Source organism: Pollicipes pollicipes, unplaced genomic scaffold (genome assembly GCF_011947565.3).
Source record: "Pollicipes pollicipes isolate AB1234 unplaced genomic scaffold, Ppol_2.1 Scaffold_4002;HRSCAF=4701_pilon_pilon_pilon, whole genome shotgun sequence".
NCBI classification, from domain to species: Eukaryota; Metazoa; Arthropoda; class Thecostraca; order Pollicipedomorpha; family Pollicipedidae; genus Pollicipes; species Pollicipes pollicipes.
The window spans coordinates 12824857-12841080 of NW_023596420.1; the positions used below are offsets into that span (position 1 = coordinate 12824857).

General features: G+C 60.0%; 1 protein-coding gene across 1 annotated transcript in view; it reads left to right on the forward strand.

Moving 5' to 3' along the window:
• Window positions 1–15943, forward strand: part of LOC119094109 (dual specificity tyrosine-phosphorylation-regulated kinase 1A) — a 28869-nt gene extending 12926 nt beyond the window's left edge. The window contains exons 3-10 of the mRNA XM_037217185.1: window positions 4431–4613; window positions 5523–5670; window positions 7583–7869; window positions 8230–8376; window positions 9386–9818; window positions 10437–10480; window positions 10635–10793; window positions 15935–15943. Coding sequence (XP_037073080.1) covers window positions 4431–4613; window positions 5523–5670; window positions 7583–7869; window positions 8230–8376; window positions 9386–9818; window positions 10437–10480; window positions 10635–10793; window positions 15935–15943 — 1410 coding nt within the window. The remainder of the gene's footprint in view (window positions 1–4430; window positions 4614–5522; window positions 5671–7582; window positions 7870–8229; window positions 8377–9385; window positions 9819–10436; window positions 10481–10634; window positions 10794–15934) is intronic.
• Window positions 15944–16224: the final 281 nt, after the last annotated feature.

Genomic DNA, 16224 nt, shown 5'->3' on the forward strand with positions numbered 1-16224 from the left:
CGGCGCATGGCGCGACAGGTGGCCGGGTGGAGGCCGGCGGACGCGTCGCCGCTGGCCGCTCACAAGTCGCTGCGGCGCGCCGAAGGTGGGCCGCCGCTGAGGTGGAATGCAGCGGCCTGCACGCGTGCTTTTACGGTGCGTCCGCTGCCGCTGTGGTGTCGGGCCGCCGGGGAGAAGGGCTATCCGCTTTGGATAGTCGTGAGAAATTTTGTTGTTTTTTGTGCTGTTGAGGTCGTTTTCTTTATTTAGTCACCACTTGACACCAAATCCGTCGTCATTCATGAATTCACTCTACAAGTGCACGCATTGACGGTACACCGGCTGCCCCACCGCGCCCTGAACGCCTGGCCGCCGGATTCCGGCGGACGAGTCCACCGTGGGCGGCGGGGGAGGCCGCTGCCGCCGCGGATCAGCCGGCGTCCGGCGCTGACAGGCCGCCGGGCCGCCCGGCCGGAAAGCGCGCCGCGCCGCCGCCGCCCGCCGCCGCGCCGCCGCGCGCGCGGCCGGCGTCTCAGCACGTGACGTCACGGCGGCCGGCCGTCAGCTGTTCGGACGCGCGGCTTCAGCGGGCTCCGCCCGACCCCGGCCGCGTTGGGCGCGGTGCGGCGCTATCGAGCGGCGCCGGCGGCGGCGCCGCGCGTGGTCGGCCGCAGCGCACCTGGACCTCGAACGGCCGCGCGCCAGGCTCCGGGCCGGACAGTAGGGCCAGAGCTGCCTGGCGCTCAGCGACGGCCCAATTGCGTCTGTTTTGCAGGCGGTCGGCGGCGGCGCGGCATACTGAGAAGCGCCGCCGCCAGCGCATCCGTCCTGCGGCCAGCGGCTTTGTGGCGCGGCCGGCGGCGCGCCTTTGTGTCGGGTCAGCCGGCCGCCGGCTGAAGGTCGCCAGCCCGCAACAAAGACCGGTCCTGTTGAGGTGCTGCGCCGCGCCGCGCCGCCCGACCGGGCGGAGGCGCCGCTGACGCCGCCCTGACGTAGCGGTGTGACGTCGCACACTTGTGACGTCACTGCGTGACGTCACGGGCATAGGCGGGCTCGGCGGCGCCGGTCGCACACCACCTCGGATGCGTCCGCCCGGCGGAGACCGCTGACCTGGGGTCACGACCTGGTCCGGCCCGGCCTGCCGCGGCTTGTGCCGGGTGGGGGACGATGCCCACCGGGCGACGACCTCGGGAGTTGGCGGGATCGCGGCCGGTCCGAATGAATGGTTGTTTTGCATGGGGCGGTGTGGCATTGAACAAGCAGGTCAGTGGCGTCGGAAGTGGGCCAGCGGGCCGCCGGACGACTGCACGCTCCAAACGGGCCGGAAGTGACACCGACCAATGACAACGAAGCTGCTGTTGGACCTACCCTGGCGGCCAGAAGTGGCGGGTTACAGCACAAAAAAAATGCGTGGCAAGCGCGCGGTGACGTTTTTGATGACTCGCCAGTTTCTGGATGCGTTGTCGGCAAAACCCACCGCTGTGGGCTAGCCCAGTCATTCGAGATGGCGACTTCGCGCCTGTTTGTTTGCCCGCCTGCAAAATGTACAGTTTTCTTGCGTGCATGACATGGCATGACATTCTCATAGGCACGGAGCGCACAAAATGCGTAAGTGAAAGGTGTGTGCGTAAGGGCATGAAGTGCAGCAAGCCGACAATGCCTCCTGGAATAACCAACGCAAGTCTAAGTAGGGAGGCAGGGGGTCTGAGCCTTTACTTTCTGGCAGTTCAACATTGGTCCCATGGACGTCGATCGGAAAGAAACAACCTTAAATGGCCGCTGTAGTTGAAGCACCCTTAAACCCAGATACTATCGAAGTGACCGTAAATGGCAGCTGTAGTCGTAGCACCTCTAAACCCAGATACTATCGAAGTAACCAGAGACGGCTATCGTGCCCCCTCCCCCAACTTGGGAAGGCTTTCATTGCCCCAGGCGCTAGCCCCTGTAACTGACGGTGAGTAACGGGCGTTGGCAATGGCGGTGTTGCCACTACCCGGGTTAACACATCAAAGCGCACGGGGGGGGGGGGGGGGCGCAAAATGACCACTGCAGTCGACGCGCCCGAAAACTCCAATGAACAACAACAAAGAACAAAAGCGCACGGGACACCATTGTGTGCTCGCAGGCGGCCCCATGTTTTGGCCAGTTACTGAAGATAGCTTGATGTACGCGGGAAGATCCGTTTCATCCTCGAGCTGATTGCAGCTGTCCGGCCTTTCATCGTTGAGCCGTGTTCTTGCCCTAGGCTTCAGATGTAGCCGACTAGGTCAAGTCCACGGCGGAATGTTGCCGTGTATCCGTGGCGTGGTGGTGCTCGAGCCTCCGGTTGTAGCGTTCTAGAGTGTAGATCACCTGCACTCGTGAACGTGGTCTGCATTCACGTAAATGCCCGCGTGGTAGGCATGAGGACGAGGCCAGCCTCGGCTTCTCGAAGCTGGTGTTCCCTCGCAAGGACCTTGGGTTTGGCTTCTGTATTTGGACCACTGTTATGGCCGGGCTTGGCTCGGGCTCCGACTTCGGGTCATTTTAAGCGGTCGGCTTTGGAGTTGGGGCTCGGGCTTCTACTCTGTGTCATTTTCATCAGCTGAGTTCAGCTTCGGATTCATTCGACCTTAAACTGCTGACCTAACTTTTGACGGGATTTTGCAATGCACGTCCGACTTAACTTCACAAAAATAGCCTTTTCTTTCCTGCTACCCCAGCCTACCACACAGCTTTTCGTGACTGGGACGCATATATGACTGAAAGTAAAAAACCAACCGGTCCTTCTCAGGACCAAGTAACACCTTACGACCGCCGGAGAACGAGCTGTACGACACGTTGTTCACGTGATAAGTTACGAGACGAGGACGATGGTCTAAAATAATCCCCAGCTGCTATGCAAATACCTGGTCCCAATCACTCCACAAAACCCTACTATTCTCTACTGATCCCACTGAGCTTTAGCAGGCGGAAAAAGATTTTAGTTCCTCAAAACAGCATGGTATACTGAATGCGGTTCGGCCTTCCGCCCCGTGATTTTTAGGTGGGTACTGCCTTGGTTTCGTGTTTGGTAAGTTCGGCTTGGGCTTTGCGTTTACAAAGTCCGAAAGCCGCTGATTTCGGATTCGGCATGTCGTTTTAAGAATTCACCGGCTCCAGCTCCAGCTCCAGCTCCAGCTCCAGCTTCACAGCTTCGAACTTCAAGGTCACTAGCCTCGCTTTCATTTTCGGCGTCAGCCATTGCCCTGGCTTTGGATTCTGCCCTGGTGCTAGAAGCGTGGCCTCGTCCACATGACTGCCGTGCGAGGACCTTCCATTGTGAGGCTCAATCCAACAGCACGGTCGGTGACGATGCAGGGCGGCGCCGAGAAGCCAGCTCGAACCAGCTGTGTGGCGGATGACGGAACATGCAGGAGATGTAGCTGGTCGTCTCGCCAGACGGACTCGCAAGTGACGCGAGGTCGGGCTGTAGTTTTAATGAGGAGCCGCCGACTACAGTGCAGCGCCTTGTCGTCCGGCTCTGCCATGGCGATCAGCGGCGCCGATTATGTCTTTGGTTATGGCCGGTTCCTGTTTTGGTTCTGGAGTAGAACACGGGTGGTGACGCGTGACTGTAGACGTGTGGTGCGTGCCGTTGGTTCATGGCAGGGGTACGGCGCCGCCGTCGGTTCATAACGCGAACGTGGTTCCGCTGTTGGTTCATGGCACGGGTGTGGCGCGCTCTGTGGATTCAAAACACGGATGTAGTGCCGCCGTTGGTGCATAACACGTGTGTGGTGCCGCTGCGGGTTCATGGCACGGGTGGGGTTCGTGCTGTCGGCTCCTAATGCGGACGTGAGCGGGGATGGGACGGGTAAGGCGTCGAACAGGTCCGGGAGACCTACCCCGTTCGTTTGAGGTCTTTCGATTAGTGCGGTGTCACAGTTTTTGGTGACCCGTGTTCCAGTTGTTGGCGACTTTTGTGGCAGGGAACATGAACCACCCGCGGCTGTGGCAGCTTATGGCGTACCTCCTGCCTTTTGGCCATGAGACCGACCGCCATCGCTCAGTTGCCGTATTCTCGTTCGTGAAGACTGCGGCTCCTGTGTGGGGTGGTTTTGGCCGGTCTCTGGGCGCCCGAGGTCGGTCTCCGGGGTGCCTGAGGCCTGTCTCTGGGCGCCCGAGGTCGGTCTCCGGGGTGCCTGAGGCCTGTCTCTGGGCGCCCGAGGTCGGTCTCCGGGGTGCCTAGGCCTGTCTCTGGGCGCCCGAGGCCGGCCTCCGGAGTGCCCGAGGTCGGTCTCCGGGCACCCCAGGGCGATCTCCGGGGTGCGGAGACCGGTATGTGGGGCCGGCTGTAGCAGGGGTGTGGGCGGGGCATGTTCGGTGTGCGTGTGGTGCTGTTTGCCGGCCGGGGCTCGTCTGAGAGCAGGTCTGTGCGGCTCGGCTCCTCGGCCGCAGCCCGGCTGTGACGCACTCCCCTGCTCCGTCAGGTCTACTACACGACGAAGCGCCGCCAGCAGAGCCAGCGGGACGAAGGCGGCCACAAGAAGGAGCGTCGGCTCTACAACGACGGCTACGACGACGACAACCACGACTACGTCATCAAGAACGGCGAGAAGTTCCTCGATCGGTACGAGATCGACTCGCTTATCGGCAAGGGCTCTTTCGGCCAGGTGAGTTGGCAGCCGCTGCCGGGTAGGGCCAGTTGTGTTCCTTGAGGCCCGGTGACCGGAAGGGTGCCGTGTGATCCGGAGTGGTCCATGTGATCCGTGGTGTTTCCTGAAACCTCATGGTGTGAAGTGTGATGTTCAGAGAGCCGCGACCGGCTGAGCGACGTAGGCGACAGGTGGTGCTTTAAGTCGCCTTTATTCGTCCAGCGGCGTGTCGTGAAACCCAAATTATCATCTTCGTCGTTATCATATTCATCCAGCTGGTCGGGTGCGGCTGACAGTGCACTGAAGTACACTAACACTTCATGAGTCGTATGTTAAGTCTTCGGGGCGATTAAGACACGGTAGGCATGGGCTCTTATTTCTGAGTTATGAAGCTACGCTGTGGTCAGATAGACTGGTAAGGGACGGGAAATCGGGATACTGGTAATCTGGCAAACGCCGGCAAGACTGATCATCTTACAATCAGTTTGCCGTAGTAACCCGGCCTCCGAGTTTTATCCCCCATGTCAGCCCTCCCCTAATGAGCCCGCACAGGGAGTCACACGAGACGGCGTCCATCCCTTAGTCATGGTAGTCAGGAGATGGTCGTCCATGCGGAGGTGTCCCGTGGGAATTTATTTCGCCTGGGATGGTGCAAAATGCTCGCGAACGTACGTACGAACGGAAAACGTCCACTCTAGTTTCCTAGAGAAGGGACGTCTTGGCATCGGCTGCATGTATCAGCACTACGCGCTCGTGTGGTCGAAATCGTTGCATTGGAGGCCTTTTTCGGCTGTCCTGCACTGCTACCTTTGTGGCTGGCTGTGACGCAGTTGTCGACAGTGGTGACATGCATTGTAAACAAAAATAGCAGCAAGAGATCCAGGCGGCCGCGGTGATCACCATCCCGTGCGTGTGCGTGATCGGCAGGTGGTGAAGGCGTACGACCACGAGGAGCAGTGCCACGTGGCCATCAAGATCATCAAGAATAAACGGTGCTTCCTCAACCAGGCGCAGATCGAGGTCCGCCTGCTGGAGATGATGAACCGCGCCGACTCCGACAACCAGTACTACATCGGTGAGACGACAAGCGCGCCGCGGCTGGAGTGGCGCCCCCTCCTCCGCCGGACCGGGCGCGGCCGCTGACGTCCGGCGGCCAGCGGCCAGCGGCCAGCGGCGCAGTAGTGGGCAGTGCGTAGTTCTCGCGGTCGATGATGCGCGCGAGCCGGCGGTCGCCAGAGGCCGAGACGCGGCGCCCGCGGCGATAGGTTGCACGTCGGTGTGGAGCGCGCCGGACCTTGGCGCGCGCGGGCGGGTGAAGGCGTGGGCGAGGCAGAACGCGTGACGCTGCCGTCGGTGCGTGCGGGCGGAGCGGGGGCGGAGGCCGTGGGCTTTACCACTGATGCGGTGAGACCTGTCGGCCGCAGCGGACTGGCGTGGGCACGTGTCCATTCACACGAGATGTGCGCTAGCCTCCGGCTCTCTGGGGTGGTATGCGGGGTGTCGACCGTTCTTGCCATGTGCTTGGCAACCGGAGAGCGTGTCAGCTGGTGCCCTCCGTAAGCCATATTCCGAGTAAGCTCGCCCTGCGCCCGGGTGTCTGCCTCGTAGCGCGGTGGTTCGAGCGACGAAGGGCGGAGGTAGACATCGGTAGCTAATTCCGATAATGCCGGCTGAGACAGCCAGCAATCGTCTCGCCGCGTGGCCGCGACTGACCGCCTGTTAGCTGGCTCGTAGCCGGCCGTCGTCGCCGGGCCGCCGGACCCGGCCGCGGACCGCCGGGCCGCCGGCGTCGGGCCTGGCGACGGCCGGACGAGCCCGGGACGCGGCGAGGCGTGAGCGGGTGGAAGCCGGCGCCGGCCCGGTCGTCCGCCAGGAATGTGACCGGAACCGGGGGTCGTCGGCCGTCGCGCTGCGCCCGCCCCCGCGGCCTCGCTCATCGACACGGACAAGCGGTCGCCGCGGCGTCAGGGGTCGCCAGCGGCGCCGGCCGCGCGGGGTCAAGAGTGGGAGCGGGGGCTGGTCGCCAGCGGCGCCTGGCCGCGCGGGGTCAAGAGTGGAGTCGGGGGCTGGTCGCCAGCGGCGCCCGACCGCGCGGGGTCAGAGTGGGAGCGGGGGCTGGTCGCCAGTGGCGCCCGGCCGCGTGGGTCAAGAGTGGAGCGGGGGGCTGGTCGCCAGTGGCGTCCCGGCCGCGTGGGGTCAAGAGTGGGAGCGGGGGCTGGTCTCCAGCGGCGTCCGGCCGCGTGGGGTCAAGAGTGGGAGCGGGGGCTGGTCGCCAGTGGCGCCCGGCCGCGGGGGTCAAGAGTGGGAGCGGGGGCTGGTCGCCAGCGGCGCCCGGCCGCGTGGGGTCAAGAGTGGGAGCGGGGGCTGGTCGCCAGCGGCGCCCGGCCGCGTGGGGTCAAGAGTGGGAGCGGGGGCTGGTCGCCAGCGGCGCCCGGCCGCGTGGGGTCAAGAGTGGGAGCGGGGGCTGGTCGCCAGCGGCGCCCGGCCGCGTGGGGTCAAGAGTGGGAGCGGGGGCTGGTCGCCAGTGGCGCCCGGCCGCGCGGGGTCAAGAGTGGGAGCGGGGCTGGTCGCCAGCGGCGCCCGGCCGCGTGGGGTCAAGAGTGGGAGCGGGGGCTGGTCCCTCGGCGTGAGATTATCCCAAATTGCTTGTCTGCTGATGAGAGATTTGCGGTACTGATGAATGCGTTTTGTATGCCCCATGTGTCTGCGCGACTGTAACGGAGGGCATTCAGCGGTGTCGGTATTTATTTCCGACGGCATAATCTGTGGCAGTCATTTGCTGTGGAGTCACTCACAAGCCCAGAATCAACTCCTTTTCATGCCATTGACCTCCGCTGGCGAGTGCTCTCCGGGCGCGTGATCCCCCAGCGCGGACGAGTGTCTCTCGAGGGCCGTGTACCGAGCGCTTGTGCCGCGGCCGGCCCCCGTCCCCGACTGCGGCCGCTCGCTGCTCCCGCTACCGCTGACTGGCGCCCGTGCCGTTGCAGTGCGCCTGCGCCGACACTTCATGTGGCGCAGCCACCTGTGCCTGGTGTTCGAGCTGCTGTCGTACAACCTGTACGACCTGCTGCGCAACACCAACTTCCGCGGCGTGTCGCTCAACCTGACGCGCAAGTTCGCGCAGCAGCTGTGCCGCGCGCTGCTCTTCCTGGGCACGCCCGAGCTGAACATCATCCACTGCGACCTCAAGCCGGAGAACATCCTGCTCTGCAACCCCAAGCGCTCGGCCATCAAGATCGTCGACTTTGGCAGCTCGTGCCAGCTGAACCAGCGGGTGAGCGGCCGGCGCGTGCTGCCGGCTCCGGCTTCGGGGGCTCCGGCTCAGATGTGGATGCATGTGTTCTGGCGATGTCTGACGCTTTTTGGAATGTCTTTGTTTTATCGTAGACAAGTTGAGAAAGTCTTGCGTCCGTCGTAAGGCGGCACGCACGCCAGTGTACATCAGCGACTGTGCCATAACCGGCGAGGCCATGCAGCGCGCTCCGATTCACTCCGATAATTGCTAGCTGACATCAGTCCGGAGAACAGGGCATCGCTACTGAGCGTGGACTCCGGTCTAGAGTTCCGTACGGTGGCCAGCTGCCGCACAAGTGCACAGTGCCTCTCATCTGACGCGCCGCACACCGCTCGCCAGATGTACCAGTACATCCAGTCGCGGTTCTACCGGTCGCCGGAGGTGCTGCTGGGCATCCCGTACGAGCTGGCCATCGACATGTGGTCGCTCGGCTGCATCCTGGTCGAAATGCACACCGGCGAGTCGCTCTTCAGCGGCGCCAACGAGGTACGTCGAGCCCGGCGACCCCTGGCGCCTCGCGCCGCCCGCCTGGGGCTGCCGTCCGGGACAAGCTGCGACCTCCGGCGGCCGACGTGACGCGGCCGGCGACGGCCGCGGTGCGGTGTCGGCTCGCCGGTACTGTCGTGTGACGCGGCCGGCGACGACCGCGGTGCGGTGTCGGCTCGCCGGTACTGTCGTGTGACGCGGACGGCGGCGGCCGCGGCGCGGTGTCGGCTCGCCGGTACTGTCGTGTGACGCGGACGGCGCGAGCCGTGACGCGCTGTGACGCGGACGGGATGGACCCTGACGGAGCGCGACGTCGCCGATAGCGACAGCGACGCGTGCCAAGCTTCGGTGGCCGGTGGGTGGGCAGCCATGTCGCGCGGAGCGGGCGTGACGCACGGGGAGCGTCGCCTTGAAGGTACGCGTCCCCAGCGGCGCCCAGCTGTGGAGTCGGCTGGGCTGTAATGTGGGTGTGACACGACGGGGCTGCGAGCTGTGACGTGGGTGTGACGTGACCAGGTCGACGGGACCGGCTGAGCTGTGACGTGGGTGTGACGTGACAGGGTCGACGGGGCCGACTGAGCGTGGTGCCTGAGCCGGGTTTGTTATGGCGGGCTTACGCGTCGGAGCGGGGCCGTGTGAATTGTCGAGCCGTACAAATGGTCGCTGACACTAGTATTGCAAGTGTGTTTCAGTTTCAAAAAGCATGCGGCGATCGCATCATGGATCGCCGTGCCCTATGTAGAGTAGTGTTTTACGTCAATGCTGTCCCTATTTACGGGGAGCGTCTTTGCATGCCATGCTTTCAGTATCAATGATGAGCATTGAAGTAACCGGTAGTCAGATCATCGTGAGAATGAGGTCATCAACGATGGGCACTGTATGACAGTCGTGCAGTTGATGCGCCCTAAAGCACAAATAACCATCCAGCCAACCGAGGCCATCGCGAACAAATCTCCACCTTTACCCGTCCTGTGTTAGCCGCCTTCTGACCCCGACTTCCGTCCGGCAGGTGGACCAGATGAACAAGATCGTCGAGGTGTTGGGCATGCCGCCCAAGGCGATGCTGGACCAGGCGCCGAAGACCCGCAAGTACTTCGACAAGCTGCCGGACGGCACGCACGTGCTGAAGAAGGGCACAGCGGAGAAGTATCGGCCGCCGGGCTCGCGCAAGCTGCACGACATCCTGGGCGTGGAGACGGGCGGTCCGGGCGAGCGCAGGCTCGGCGAGCTGGGCCACAGCGTGGCCGACTACCTCAAGTTCAAGGACCTCATCCTCAAGATGCTCGACTACGACCCGAAGACGCGCATCACGCCCTACTACGCGCAGCAGCACAACTTCTTCAAGCGCACGAGCGACGGCAGCACCAACACGGGCGGCTCGAGCGGTACCAGCCCGGCGCTGGAGAACGGCGTCGCCAGCCCGGCCGTCCGGCGCGCGCCCGGTATGTGACGCCCGACGCGCCCGGCGCCGCGGCTGGCGCTCCGCTCCCTGCCCCGGCGCTCGGGCTGTGGGAGGGGAGGGGGCAGTCACGCTTGCTTCCCCTGTTCCGGCCTTCGGGTGCGGTTCGACCATAGCTGTGAACGTATCCTGTCGCGCCAGTGACGCGTCGTTATCAGTGTTATCAGTACGCCGCATGGATCGTTTCTATTCTCTCCTCGTAGCGAAGCGATTGTGTCTTGCCGCTCTGGGCCGGCCGTGTCCGTTCTCCACGCTTCGCGGCGTACTTCTGAACCGCTGCATGCGCCGATCGTTCGCTTCCGCTCCCCCGTTCAGGCCGTCCCCGTGTCCTTGCAGTCTGAAAGGCCTGTATTTGGTTGTCTTGGTGCCCCCCTAGCAGTGAGCCAGCGGCCCGTTTGGTTGCACGGGCGGCTCCCTCGTCATTCGCCACATATTGTGTTGAAGTTGTCAGTGCCTGACGCTGGCAGACATATCCGTTGGCTCGTGCGCCGCCCGCGGTGCGGACGCCGCGTCTACCGGTGCCGCGGTGCGCCGTCCGCGCTGCCCTTCCGTGCGTCTCGGCCGCCGAGCGACCCTGCTGACGTGTTGTGCCCGTTCGCAGGTCCGTCCGGCGGGCGTGCGCGCAGCGACCCCACCCACCAGCACGCACACGCAGCGCTGCTGCAGGCCGGCTTCTGCGCGCCGCCGGCCGCCGCCATGGAGTGCGAGTCGCCGCTGGTGTACCGGGCCGGCGGCGCGGCGCCCGGCTGGCCGCCGCCCGGCTACCACGGCGCGCCGGCCGCGCCGCCGCCGCCGCCAGCCGCCTGCCTACCGCTCACACCACCCGCACCCGCACCACGCGCACCACGCGCACCGCTTGCGAGCCGTGGAGCCGGCGCCGCTCTCGGCGGCCGCCCGCTCGCCCGACCCGCTGTACGTGAACACGGCGCCGGCAGAGGGCGCGCTCAACATGCAGCTGGCGGGCTACCAGCCGGCGCCGCCGCCGCCCGGCGCTGCCGCCGCCGCCACCGCGCACTACGTGAACGCGGGCTTCCTGGTGGGCGCGGCTGTCGCGCCGCCGGCGAGCACCGGCGCCGCGGGCGCGGACCCGGCGCGGGAAGGAAGCCCAATGTTGGGCGTGTGCGCGCAGCCGAGTCCACTGGCGAGTCATTGATGCTGAGCGCCCGCTAGCAGGACTGGTACTGTGTCCGCGGCCGCCCGCTTCGGCCGCCAGCGTTGGCCCGCCCGCGCCGAGCGCTCGCCCGACCCCGCACCGCCATCGCCATACTGTACATGCCGTGTCTCGATCTCATCCTCATCTGGGCCGGTGCGCTGCGGGCTGACGGGGCTGGTGGCGCCGCCCGACGGCGAGACGCGCACTGCGACCTCGGCCGGGCGCCACCCGATTATGAAATACTTGTGATACGTATGCGTAGAAAGCGTGATGACGGCCACTGCCTGGAGCCGGTCCGGCGGGGCGTCCCCGGGGCCGGCAGCAGGGAGCGTACAGCATGGGCGGACTAGAGAGAGAGAGCGATCGGGGTGACCCAGCGTAGCTAGCTACTCATGTTTCAGTTCCTAGAGGGCGCGCGCGCCGCCGTCGCCTGGCGCCGTTTTACCACCATCGGACGGGTTTTATGTGGCGGTGTCGCCCGCCGCCTCCGCCGCTGCGGACGGTCTGACCGTCCGGCCGCCGCGTCACCGGGCGTGGCGAGAGCAGGGCGCCTAATTGGTCCTCCCCTGTACCGACGGCCGGCACGACTTTGTTATGCAATCACGCGCGGAACGGTTATTGTACATATTTCAGGAATACAAGGCATGAAATGCTGGCTATCCGACGAGTCGAGCAATTGTTTTCATTCGCTCGGAAAACGACGTGCGGTTTTCATGTTAACCCGAATTTGGACATCGCAGTACTGGGCGAAGTGCTCTGACCTAGGCACAACGGCGGCGGTTCCATGACCTGGCTAGACAGAATTAAGGATAAATGCAGTTTAAATTTCTCTAGTTGGAAAAAGGCACAGACAAACTGATTGTTATACCCAGTTAACTGATTGTTATGCCCAGTTGTTCGGGTCGCGGTTCTGTGTGGAACGGCCCCAGACGCATGGTACGCAGATAATGGCGCAGCGCCTTCGGCAGTCATGGGAAGCATCGTCTGTCACCAGGAGGTGCAGAATTGGGAGAGACAGGAAAGTTGATCAGATCTTCACACCAGCCGCTTCAATACGCCGCAGCCAGAGCAACGTTTAGGGCTTGGTTGACTGCTATGTTTTGACAAGCCACGGCACAGCGACGTTGGAATCCGTGATACCAACGCCGGACAGCCACAGACAGGTTCAGGTCATGCTATGTTTTGACAAGACACGGCACAGCGACGTTAGAATCCGTGATTTTAACACCGGCAAGCCATAGACAGGCTCAGGTCGAGTCAGGTCTTGGTGGCCTCTAGCTCAATCTGGTGGCGAAATGTCTTCAGAATAGGACAGAGTTTTTGCGTATCTGGCTTCACAAGATGGCCGTCAAAATGCAGAACATCCGATGTGTGATGGCTTCAGTATGTATTAAAAATAAGGTAAAATAACCTTAAAATTTTAATTTTAAATGTAATGAAAATGTCTAAATTTTTGACAATGATGTATCGAGGAGTGTACTGATGACATAAAACCTGACATTGTACAGTTATGACGCATGTCTTACGTTAAAAGCATTTTCAGTTTTTACTATCTCTCGGACATGGCATACAGTTCTACTGGATTGGCGTGATGTAAGTTTATCAGCTTTCCTTGTTGAAAGCGTTGGTGAGTGTACATAATTGTAAATTTGGTTGTGAATCCATGTATTGAGCTCCCAAGCATTCCAGCACATGGCTTTCACAGGAGACCAAGGACAGGAGCTACCGGTCTATTGTGCAACCAAGTACACACTGGCACGCTTAGGGTAGAGCCTGTACAACAAGGTGTACTTGGTTTGGGTACTTATCACATGAATTATCAAACTGAGAGGTTTATGTTGCAACTTATGTTAAGTGCCGTGTCTTTGCCTCTGGTTCCTGAAGTAAAATTATAGGGTACAAATTACATACCATGTTAAAACAACAGCATGTTATGTTTCCCACCCATCTATAACCTCTTCCTGCAAGCTATTCATGTCATGTCAAGGCAGTGAAACATCAAAACCTTTATCAGCCTGGCCATTTGATGGCCTCAGAGGCACCAGCATGGTTCTGTCACTTGTGCCTAAATCAACAATAATTGGCTGGCATGGTGACTCCAGAGGCACCCAAGTAGACTGCCCCCGCTGAATTTGACCTTGTTGGTGAGGGTAATAGGGGCTACCTCATTCGGAGTTCTAGGGGCTCTGGGTACCCTACCAGGACAGGTAGCACCATAGCCACCACAGCATGATGGAGCTATGAGCCATCCTTCTCAGACTTGCTGGCATTGAAGGTAGGTTAGCTGGACCAGCAAATGAAGATGCAAACAGGGGATGCTTGACTCAATGTGATTCCAGCTCCTCAGGACCAATTTGACTGCATAATACTGCACAGGTTATAGGGAGTCAATGTATGAAGGTACTAAGCACAAATGCAGATCAGTTCCTTAGTAAAAGGAATGATTTGTGGATGTTGACTTATGACAGCAAGCCAGATACACTTTTGACTCATGCCCTCCCCAAAGCCCAGAAGCTTCCTATTTCACCATCACTCCCATTGATATATTGGTGCACTCTGTGCACAAACTTAAACCTGTCTCTGGCCAACTTGACATGTGGTGGCCAACCTACTAAATGTCACTGAACATGCATATGGGCCAAGTACCCTGGAGTGAGTATGGATTAAGAGGGCCTTAGGCTGGAAGGACATATTGATACTTGGCTGCATATACAGGAGTTTATCAGGCAACATGCAAGGCAGTGTGCATCGATTGGGAGGGCCTTATTCAGAGAATGTGCAGAACCCAGTTTTCTCACTTGATGGTTTTAGGTGATTTTAACTTGCTTCAGATTGACTAGGGAACCAAGCAGTCATCAGCTCCAGAGAGTCATTCAACTCACTCACTGATAGAGACCATCCAGGGCCATGTTGTGTTTCAGCATGCCCAGCAGCCAACAGGCTACTGGGTGGGTAAAGCTCCAAGTGTTCTGGATCTCATATCCATGGGTAAGGAGGGGATGGTCAGCCAAATGGAATGCCTGACTGGACTAGGAAGTAGCGACCATATGGTCATAAGGCGCACATTGGTTGCTACTCTGGGCTGTGAACTCCTCATCCAGGACAGTTGATGCGTGCAAATTACGGGCACCAGGCAGACGTCCTCAGGTTGATAGACCGGTCCCACACGGAAAACCTCAGTCTCGAAGAAACCTTCAAGTTCTTCGAGGAGAAACTTGCCAGGCTCACTGAAGTTTGCTCTGTCCAGAAAGGGGACCAAACCGACAGGACTCGGCGGAAAAAAGACCAAAGAAGAGCATGTACATGAGCCCAAGGGCTATGCAGCTGAAGAAGAGTAATAAAAAACTGGAAAGACTATGGCGTACATACACACGGACGCAGGATGCTCTAGACAACGCCAGGTTTGTGCGGTGTCGCAATGACTAGGAAGTTTACCAGAAACCTTCGGAACGAGTATGAAATGAAACTGGTAGCAAAGCTCAAAAGAAACTCCAAGGCCTTTGGGAGATGCGCCGACTCAAGACTATGCACAAGGTGCAGGGTCGAAGACCTTTTTGACCGTGATGGAGTGTTAACCAGCAGCAGCCAAGGAAATGCCAAAGTTCTCTGCAAATTCTCCGCCAGCGTTTTCACGGACGAGGGGGCGAGGGTAGCGCGTCGTCCGCGAAAGCACAAGGACACGAGGTGAACTGTGGGAGTAAATTTATTTCAAAGGTCCCTCATAGAGCAGCGAAAGAATTTTGGCATAATGACCAGATTGTAGTTGGAAGCAGCCGACAAGTCAGCCATCTATATAGTCATGGACAAGAAAGAGAATCGGGAGAAGATGGGCGAAGTATTGTAAGACACCTCAAAGTTTGAAAAGATATCCGATGCTCTGAAAGCCGAAGTGAGCAGACACATAGCGAACATGAATACCGTGATTAAGATTATTCACTTTGCCAAAAAAGGGTGTGAGCGTGCTCCAGATTGCGCGTGTGGGAATGTCAAAACTGCCAACAAAGCCAAGCAACCCAATGAGACCAATCATATCCAAGATCCCTACTCCAACACATACGCTTGCCAAAAGACTAAACGATCTCCTCCATGCATGGACCTGCCCCCTGGATATGGCCTGACGTCAGCCGAGGAGTCATTCGATATTCTTAGAATCAGGCAACCCACTGGTATCCTAGCTTCCATAGATTTTGGAAGCTTATTTACTAATGTCCCCGTGCGCGTGACCATTCGTCCGCAAGGCGGAATATTAAGCGTGGCGCCGTTTGCGCTCATGGTGAATGATATTGGAGACACCCTGCCCGCGCACGCCGGACGTTCGTTGTTTGCGGACGATTTTGTCATTTGTTTTACGGCATCCACTGCGGCATCGGCAGTGCGTCAATTGTGGTAATTTCGCCAAATGGAGCCCCATCAACGGTTTTAGCGCTGTCAGGCGACAAAGGCAGTGTGCATGCACTTCTGCAACAAGAGGAAATATCGCAGTGACCCTCAGGTGAACCTGCATGGTGGCATTATCCCGATGGTCGATATCTTAAGTGTTTGGGTCTGGTTTTCGATTGCCGTCTTTCCTATGTGGATTGCTGTAAGCTTCTCCGCACCAGGTACTTAAAGGCCCCAGACATCCTGAAGGTGGCTCCACGTATGACGTAGGGGGGAGACCGCAAAGCTTTGATCATGCTGTAGCGGTTGCTGATTAGGCCCGAACTCGACTAAGCATGTGCACTCTACGACTCGGTCCGCGAATGCAGCAAGAAGATGCTGGACAACATTCATCGTCAAGGAATACGCATTGCTATCGGCGCTTTCCGCACGTCACCCACGACAGGCCTGCTAGTAGATGCCAACGAACCACCAGTGGACCTGAGGCGCCGCTATTAGCTATGCGGTACACGATCAGGATATACCAGTTTCGCACGCACCCAACGCACGACGCGTCTCCTCCGCAGACCTGGTGAGTTTCTTTTCTGAAGGAATGGTAGGGAAAACACGACCACTTTGTGTATGTTTAAATGAATGTTTCCGCGTCGCTGTAGCAGACATGCACCAAATGCGGCCTCGCGTTCTGTCATGCGCAGAACCATGGCTAGCTTTACCTCCCACGTGTGACACATCACTCACCAGTTTCTCCAAGGGACCTACGCACACTGCTGAGCTGAGGAATGAATTTCAAGAGCTCGTGCAGACGGTCAGCACGCTTCGACGCGGATGGATCTCAAACAAACCGGGGTACCGCATG